Consider the following 9,769-nt stretch of genomic DNA (forward strand, 5'->3'; position numbering starts at 1 on the left):
TGAGCTTGGACTTTAGTGATCCTCCAGCAGGAAAAGATGGTAAATCAGAGTCACAAAGGACATCACCATGTCTGCACTCTGGACCTTTCTCATCATCCCAGTCACCACTAGCTTTTCCTCCTCTCATCGTAGCGGCCACCACAAGTCCTCCAGGGACCATGGACTCAGGATGGGGAACCCAGGAAACAAAGAAAAAAGCAAAATAAAAGTACAGGCTTACTTCAGAGATACTGTGGATTGGGTTCCAGACCAGTGAAATAAAATATATATTGTTGTAAAGTTACATGAATTTTTTTGGTTTCCCAGTGCATATGAAAAATTATGTTTACACTATACTGAGTCCTGGTGTGGCACTGTGGGTTAATGCGCTGGACTGCAACATTGGTTTGAATCTCAAGGTTGGTGGTTCAAGCTCACCAGCAGCTCTTCGGAAACCCTATACAGGGTCGCTGTGGGGTGGAACCGACTCTATGTCACTTAACAACAACAACGTAGTCTATTAAGTGTGCAATAGCGTTGTGAAAAGTTTGAAATGTGAGAATTACCAGAATGTACCAGAGAAGGCATGAATTGACATGCTGTTGGAAAAAAAGACATCTGTAGACTTGCCACAAATCTTTAATTTGTAAAACAAAAACAAATACACTATCTGCCAAGCACAGTAAAGCGAGGTGTTGTTGTTAAGTGCCGTTGAGGCTGTTCGGACCCATAGCGACCCTGTATAGGGTTTCCGAGGAGCTGCTAGTGAGCTTGAACCACCGACCTTGCAGTTCAAACGACTTTGCAGTCTGGTGCATTAATCCACAGTGCCACACTGGATGTAATGTTGTTGTGTAAAAGCCTCAGAGTGGTGCAGTGGTTACAGTCTAATTATTTTGATGGGCTCAATGTTTGACTTTAGGAGACGTGTACATGTGTTATCTGGCTGGAAGTCTCTTCAATTTATCTCCCCTTGTATTTCTCTCAAGACAGCTGGAAGCCTGTGATTCAGGCCTAACTTCCTAGGGGCACCTCTCCCATCTTCTCAGTGATAGGCTGGGTCTGACATATCCCACAAACGTACAGGAAAAATATTGGTGGTGAGCAACTGTAATGGATCTGTAGCTCAGGAGAGAAGTCTGGTGGGGCAGCAAGTAGGTGACTCCAGAGAAACTTCCTGTTTATGTTCTTGGGCGCCGCCCCCAAAGCCCTACAATGAGGCGAGGTGGGCGCCCTGTGGAGCACTTGAATGCACGGCTCTCTAGGAAAGTAGCCGCCAAACTGTTTGTGGGGTTTTTCAATAAGGTTGGTGGGAGTAATTTGTCGCTGCGCCTTCTTCTCTCGGCCGGACTGTCTGTCCTTCGAAAGGTTTGGGCTGGGCCTCGTATTCCTGGAACGGGCTTCTGGGGTGTGTGTGGAGGCGTCTGGGCCAGGTTCGCGGCACGGAACTGCTGCCCTGCCCGTGCTTCCGAGGGCGTCCACGCAAAGCGGTGTGTTCTTCCCCGCCCCTACTCTTGGCCTGGCCCAGCGACAGAACGCTGGAAGAGCGCCCTGCCTGGCTGCCGGTCTTGACTCTGACCGTTGCGCGCCGCGAGGCTTGAGCCCGCTGCCGGGCAACAGCGCGCTCCTCCTCTGGACGGCGGCGGCGCTGCTCCCGCCCCACCGCGGAGGCGGGCACGGAATCCGGGCGAATCCAGGCCGGGTTTTGCGGCGGAGCGGACTGGTTGCGCGTGCTGAATTTTCATCTGTCGTCCTCGACTGAGGTCGGCGGTGGGAGATTATGGTGCTGGACGAACTGTGGACCGCACTGTCTGGCGCCTCAGGGGCGGCCCTGGCCTGCTGCTTCGTGGCCGCAGCCATAGCCCTGCGCTGGTCCGGACGCCGGACGGCACGGGGCGCGGCGGCCCGGGCGCGACAGAGCCAGCAAGCGGCCCTGGAGACCATGGACAAGGCGGCGCAGCGCTTCCGGCTCCAGGTGATGGCAGGGACTCGGGAGGTGGGTGGATTTGGGATGGAGGGACCTCCAGCAGCGCTTTCAGATTCCCGGACATGCGCTAGGGTGGGTAGGTGGACTGCTCAGGTGCGTAACTTTCGGGAGCCTTTGCTCGCCCTCTTGCATTCACTACTCTCTTCTGAGCCAGGTGAGGCCCGGGGTTGGAAAGAGCTTGGCAGGTCTTGGAAAGGCATAGCCGCATCGGGTCCAAGAGGAGCCTTGTTTGGTACCAAAGAATTTCAAGATCACTGACTGTTAGAATGCTAAAACGCAAAAGTGAGAACCAATTGGATGCAAGGGTTTAGGACTTTGGAATCTCTGAGCGATGACCCGGAGAATCCAGAGAGTTGGTAGTTCAAACTCATCGATTTGTGCATGAAGATCTGAAATTGGGGGAAGGAACTTGCCCCAGTTACTGTCACCCAGGTTGTCGTGACCCACCCCAGGCAAGGCCCATTAAACCTGCCATATGAGCAGGTTTAGTGGTAGCCCTTACCTGGGTTCTCTTTCAACATCCTTTTCCTTACCTTATGCTGCTTCTCAGCTTAGAATGTTTGGAAAGGCTGGGAATGGGTCTTTTCATACAGGTATATGAAACACCAGACCCATTTAAAGCCAGAATGCTGAACTCTGGGAGATGTTATTATGTGCTGAGGAGGAGAAGACTTGTTATTCATGGGGGTTTATGTTTCATAAGATTTCTATCTGGCAGATGGGAAAGCATTTCAGGTGATGGAGACAGCAGGAGTCAGGAGGGTGTGCCTAGGTGGGTGGGAGTCAGGGTGGGAGTCAGGGTGGGAATCAGAGAAAATTGCATTCTGCACCTGCTCAACTGTAGCAAGTGATTTTCAGTTGGAGCAGAGCTGGAACTAAAATCCAGGTGCCCAGTGAGATTGTCTCCCCATACTCCTGCATTACTCCACTGGAGAAGAGCAGGAGGGATATTAGGAAGAGAGACTGGGTCTTGAATGCAGTGAGATGTTGTTGTTGTTAAGTGCTGTTGAGTCAGTTCTGACCCCTAGTGACCCTGTATAGGGTTTCCAAGGAGCAGCTGGTGAGCTTGAACCACTGACCTTGCAGTTCAAACGGCTTTGCAGTCTGGCGCATTAACCCACAGTGCCACACTGGATGTAATTTTGTTTGCTTACTCCGTACCATCTTTGGACCAGGGTATGCCACATTTATTAATTGACTGAAATAAAATGTATCTGGTTACAGCCTTCACTCATCAAGTCAACTGAGAAGTCCATTATCAGTCAGTTTTTAGGGCTCGATCCTTCTGGTGGAGTTTTGGTGTGGCACTATGGGTTAATGCGCTGGACTGCAAAGTTGGTTTGAATCACAAGGTCAGCTGTTCAAGCTCATCAGCTGCTCCTTGGAAACTCTATACAGGGTTGCTATGGGTTGGAACTAATTCAACGGCACTTAACAACAACAACTCTTCCTGGTGTGGCACTGTAGCATAAGCATTGAATCAGAAGGTTGGTGTGAACCACAAGGTTGGAGGTTCAAACTCACTAGCCGCTGCTTGGAAACCCTGTATAGGGTTGCTAGAGTAGGAACTGACTTGCCGGCACTTAACAACAAGGGTCCTGGTGTTCAATTCAGGTTGACCATTTCTCCCATTTGAGTACAGGCTTTTCACAGGCTAGCCCTCCTCTGGCTGGGCTGCAGAGGTCCTTTTCTCAGGATGTTCCCAAGACCTGACCTTTCATCTTGGGACCAAAGCTGTATTTACCCTATATCCACAGAAGTGGAGCCCATTGATTCTGCCAGCTCTAAGAGCTCAGTGGGTAAGTGGGTGGGGAGAACAGGTACAGAGTTTACCTATAGCTCCTGTCCACAGAAAGTCTTTTTAATCACAAGCATTCGCCTGACTGAGGAATATGTGGTTGTAGAAGAATGGGTCTCCTCCCACTTAACTCCAAGCACTGGCATCTACACATTTCCCCTCTGGAACAATATCCTCTCATCATTTCTTAAGAACTGAATTTCCCAGGCTCTGAAATGCCAGAAGGTTTGCATATTTTATACATTCTGGGGCAGGGGAACTTGATCTTAGAACACTGAGGCTAGGCTGTTCCGGGAGTATGTATCAGGAAATTACCTTTGGTTTCCAGTGGCTGTGGAGAAAAAAGGGAGACCTATTTGTTTGTTTTCTTTTTAAGTTTTTGAACATTTTTATTTAGGCTTCATTTGGATACAATCATATTGTTTTATATCTTCTAAATTCTAGGCTTTAAATTCATTACTACCTCTAAACCTCTTAAGGGAGTCCTGGTGTGGTGCTGTGGGTTAATGCGCCAGACTGCAAAGCCGTTTGAACTGCAAGGTCGGCAGTTCAAGTTCACCAGTTGCTCCTTGGAAACCCTATACAGGGTCGCTATAGGTCGGAATCGACTCGACAGCACTTAACAACAACAACAAGCCTCTTAAGAGTCTAAATAGACCATCTTCACTCATAGTTTCACACTACGGTAAAATGAGAAGCACATGTATTAATGTTGTTGTTGTTAGGTGCCGTCAACCATAACAACCTTATGCACAATAGAATGAAACACTGCCCGGTCCTGAGCCATCCTCATAATTGTTGTTAAGCTTGAATCCATTGCTATTGCTACTGTGACAATCCGTTTTCTCTTTTTCACTGACCCTCCACTTTATCTAGCATGATATCCTTCTCTAAGGACTTCTCCCTCTGATAATATGTCCAAAGTATGAGAAACAAAGTCTTCCCATCCTGGCTTCTAAGGAGCATTACAACTATACTTCTTCCGACACAGATTTGTTTGTTCTTCAAGCAGTCCTTGGCACTTTTAATATTCTTCACCAACACCATGACTCAAATATATCAATTCTTCAATGGTCTTATTCATTGTCCAACTTTCACATGCATATGAGACTGTTGAAAATACCATGGTTTGGGTCAGGTGCACCTTAGTCCTCAAACTAACACCTTTGCTCTTGAATACTTTAAAGAGATCTTCTTCATCAGATTTGCTCAATGCAATACATGGTTTGTTTTTTTAATGTTTTATTGTGAATTATGTGATAGTCTCCATGGGAAAACATTAGTTTTACATTCATCCTATCATATATAGTTTCATTGCCATGGTTACAGTCCCCTTCGTGCATCATCAGCAAACCAAAGGGTATATCCTACAAGCATACTTACTCCCAGCCCTCTCCCCCATCCCCCATCTGGTCGTCAGCACACAGCCCCTCTCCGTCTCTGTGTCTCAAGTCTCCAGCTGCTCCATCTCTCCATGTCATCGTCTCTGCCTCCATCTCAGGGATCACTGATTCTCTGGGTAGGGTCCTGCTCTCTGCTCTCCTCCCTTGATGGTCCCAGGGACCTCCACTCCTAGATTACAAACTTAATCACTCCCCTCCTTGCTGTAAAACGTCTACCTTTACATTTACAACCCTCACATTCAGTCCTGATAACAGTGATTTTTTTTTTTTTTAATTCTGTTTCCATGAGTATTGATTGTGGATCCAAACCAAATGAAGTCTTTGACAACTTCAATCTTTTCTCTATTTATCGTCATGGTATTTGTTCATCCAGTGGTGAGGATTCTTTTCTTTACATTGTGGTACAACCCATACTGAAAGCTGTGGTCTTTAATCTTTAACAGTATTTTAAGTCATCTTTGCTTTCAGCAAGCTAGATTGTATCATCTGCATATTGCAGGTTGTTAATGATTTTTCCCTCAGTCCTGATCCCATGTTTTTCTTCGTATAATCCAGTTTCTCAGATTATTTGCTCAGCGTATAAACTGAATATATATGGTGAAAGTAAGTATACAACCTTGTTGCACATCTTTCCTGATTTTAAGCCATTCAGTGTCCTCCTGTTCAGTTTGAATGGTTCCTTCTTGTTCTATGTACAGGTTTCACAATGAAGTGTTCCAGAATGTTCATTCTCCACATGCAAAGCTTCCAACATCATAGCAGCATGCATGCCATCACATTACGACTAACTCACAGACAGTGATGCATGGTTTAATGTAATCCATTACTTTGAAGATTCTAATGAATACAAGGAGTTCTGAGGGTTAATCCACTGGACTGCAATGTCGGTTTGAACAACAGGTCAGTGGTTAAAGTTCACAAGTCACTCCTTGGAAACCCTGTACAAGGTCACTATGAATTGGAACCGACTCAACAGCACTTAGCAATGACAATAATGAATAGAAATAGTTTATATTTCACATACATTCCAATACTGAGAACAATACATCTCTGCTAAAAGTGATTTTCATTAAAGTATATTTTATTTAAAATTTTTCATTGTATACTGTTTCTAGAATATCTCAGTTTTTTTTTAAGATGGTTTACCAATAAGCAGTTTTATCTTATTGCAGTTCTAAAGGATTCATGGCTGGAAAGTAATTTGATATCTTCCAAACCCTCTAAGGTTTTTTTACTTTAACCTTTAAAATGTTGTTATGATTTATGCATTATTGAATCTTTCCAAAGATTAAAAACAAGGCAGTGTTTTTAATAGACTTAAACAAGAGAATAGCCTACATTCCCTATTTTTTAGCCCCAAGCTGCTTTCCCAAGCTGCTTTCAGGTTTCTTTCCTCATCTTTGATTTTGGAGAGTCTGATTATGATATGGTCTTGGTGATTTTATTTTGGGGTCTATCCTATTTAGAGTTCATTTAGCTTCTTGAATGTTTATTATCTCATCTTTCATGTTGTTAGGGAAATCATCTTCCAACAGATCTTTAACTATCTTTTCTATGGTTTATATTATCTCTTTCTGTTTTGGAATTCCAATCACTCAGAGGTTATACCTCTTCATGTTGTCCCATGTCTATCATTTGTATATACCCAAATATCATTCTCCTACATTTTTTTCCCACGTAGTTTCAGTGCCTCTTCTTTCTTAAAAACATCTTCTACCTCTACCTCTGGGTCATTTGTTTGATGTGCTCTGCCTTGTTTCTTCATGTGAGCAGAATTTTTCTGCTGCTTTCTAGGCATTGTGGTGTTCTATTTGTATTAAGTTGAGAATGTATGCTGGTGTATTCTTAGATACTCACCAGTTACCTCTTGGTGGGTATGATCAGGAAATAAGCTTCTCTGTTTACAGTTTGTAGCTGATGTTAGTTTTAGTCACTGCTCTGATATATAGCAGCTGGTATTGACTCTTGCCAGTTGGTGGTACTGTGGGGGGTATGGCTTTGGCATGGCTGTGTAGCCGCAGCTGCTATCTCCTGATTATTTAGGTCTGTATTCAGGAGAAATGATTTCAGGTAAGCATGATCTTCTGCTGTAACAACTGATTTGTCCTCATCTGTATAAAAGTATTTGACAATTATTCCTCATTTCTGGGGCAGAGTTCACATTCCAGGAATTAAGCAACAACCCCCTCAGCCTCATGTCGACCTATTTGGTTTTAAGGAACCCTGGTTACACTGTGAGATAAACATTGGACTGCTCAATGTAAGGTCAGAAGTTCAAACTTACTGGCCACTCCTTAAGAAAGATGAGGCTTTCTGTACCTATAAACATTTGCAGTCTCAGAAACCCTATGTGTTAAGTGCCATCGAGTTGGTTCCAACCCATAGCGACCCTGTACAGGGTTTCCGAGGGTGTAAATCTTTACGGGAGTAGAAAGCCTGATCTTTCTCCCGCGGAGCAGCTGGTAGTTTCGAACCACTGACCTTAAGGTTCGCAGCCCGATTCATAACCACTATGCTACCAGAGCTCCTTCAGAAACCCTATATAGAGTCACTATAAGTCAGACTCAATTAGATAGCTTTAGGTTTATTTTTGTTGTTATTTTGGTGTTGATCTATCAACGGTAGCTTTTCAGATAGATCATGGGGTGGGAATTTCATTGAACTCAGCTGAAGCTTGGAGACCAGCTCCTTGTTTGTTCCTGTCATTATGGTAGCTTTCTGCTAGGTGCAGCAGTCTTAGGACAAGGAGGGGGAGGTGGGTTCTGAGGCTGCCTCAACAGTCTTTCATTTAGGGCTCACTCAGTCCTTAATAGCAAGGGACATCTGACATAAGCATGACCCCCAGCAGGCCCTGGGAGAATGTAGCAACTAGTAGTATAGCTCCTGCCTGGTAGCTTCTTTTCTTTTAAATTTTTTATAAATTGAGTGAAAGTTTTTACAGAGAAGACCATCAGTGTTATATTCAACACATCGAGCACTTTGTTTAATCTCAATGACTGCAATCCCCTCCATGCAACAACAGTTATCCCACGTCCTCCCTGTAGTTCCTATTTCCATTCCACCCTCTTTCCCATCCCTTCTAAGTTTGTCCTTAGGGAAATGTTGTCCTTTTGATCTTGAATGACTGACCATTCCATGGTGAGCATACACCTTAACTAGTGTTGTTGTCCTTAATATATACCCATCTACTGCTTGGCTAAAAATAGGGCTGTCAGGGTTAGTTCTGGGTGTGAAACTGTGGGATAAAGCACTAGATCCCAAGGTTGGTTTGAATCACAAGGTCAGTGGTTCAAACTCACCAGCTGCTCGCTCCTTGGAAACCCTATACAGGATTGCTATGAATCAGAAGTAACTAACTTAGGGTTAGTCCCATTCTAGACTTGAAGGGTGGTCGAGAGCCCATAGTCTCGGGTTCCTCTAGTCTCTTTCTGACCAGTAAGCCTGGTCTCTCTCTTTTTTTTTTTAAGTATTTTTGAGTTTTGTTCCACATTTTTCCACTCCGTCTGGGACATTCTAATGTGATCCTTTTCAGAGCAGTTGGTGTGATAGTTGGGGATCATCTAGTTCTTTGGTATCAGAGTTGTAGTGACTGATGTTTTTTCTCCTGTTCCATTGGTCCACTGGATTAGTTGATTCCAAGCGTCTTCAATTTTCATGAATATTCTTTTTTCTGTGCATGGAGAGGCCAATAGTTACACCTTAGTTGGCTGTTCATGAGCTTTTAAGATTGCAGACACAACTCACCAAAGTAGGATGTAGAACATTGTCTTTGTGGACTGTGCTATACCAGTTGACCATGGTGTCCCCTGATAAAAAAAAAGAAAAAGCACACAAGCCAGTGAATTACTCTCCCTTCCCTCGCATCCCTGGCAACCATCAAAGAATAATGCTTTTAGCATGGAAACCTTTTCTTGAGTTTTTACAATAGTGGTCTCATACATTATTTATCTTTTTGTGATTGACTAATTTCACTCAGCATAATGTCCTTCACGTTCATCCATGTTATGAGGTGTTTTACAAATTCATTGCTATTGCTCAATGTTTCATAGTATTCCATTGTGTGTACATATCAAAGTTTGTTTACCCATTCTTCCACTGATGGACTTTTAATGCCTGATAGATTTTTGACAACATTTGGAAGATACCTTCTATTTTTCAAGGCATTGTCAGAGGAGCCCAGGAACCTAGACTCATCACAAAGTGTTTCACCTCTCATTAAGACTATAGAGCAACTCTAGAGAAAAGTGTGTTTCTGGTAACTCTCTGTTGACTGTGTGGAACTTAATTGTAACAGCCTTTTGGCCATTTTTCTCTACCTTGCACTCTGAATGGAGTTGTATTTTTTTCCCCCCATTTAAAAAATTGTGTTGAAATATATATAACACAATTAACCATTTTAAAGTGACAGGATAGTCATAAGGTGTGCAACCACCACCTCTATTTAGTTCCAAAACATTTTCATCACCTCAAAAGGAAACCCAGTATTCATTAAGCAGTTACTCTCCATTTCTCCATCCCAACTAGTCCCTGCTGTCAGAAATCGGCTTTCTGTCTCTACGGATTTACCTCTTCTGGAATTTTTTCATATAAATGGAACCAGAT

The 9,769-nt window shown here is 43.9% G+C and overlaps 1 protein-coding gene across 1 annotated transcript in view; it reads left to right on the forward strand.

Annotated features, from left to right (window-relative positions):
* The first annotated feature begins 1,677 nt into the window (after positions 1–1,677).
* The window catches only part of FAAH (fatty acid amide hydrolase), a 24,489-nt gene continuing 16,397 nt past the window's right edge, over positions 1,678–9,769 (forward strand). Inside the window, exon 1 of the mRNA XM_006839720.1 lies at positions 1,678–1,954. Within this exon, the coding sequence (XP_006839783.1) occupies positions 1,760–1,954 (195 nt within the window). The 5' untranslated portion in view covers positions 1,678–1,759. The remainder of the gene's footprint in view (positions 1,955–9,769) is intronic.

The sequence above is a fragment of the Chrysochloris asiatica genome, unplaced genomic scaffold (genome assembly GCF_000296735.1).
Source record: "Chrysochloris asiatica unplaced genomic scaffold, ChrAsi1.0 scaffold00026, whole genome shotgun sequence".
Taxonomy (NCBI): Eukaryota; Metazoa; Chordata; class Mammalia; order Afrosoricida; family Chrysochloridae; genus Chrysochloris; species Chrysochloris asiatica.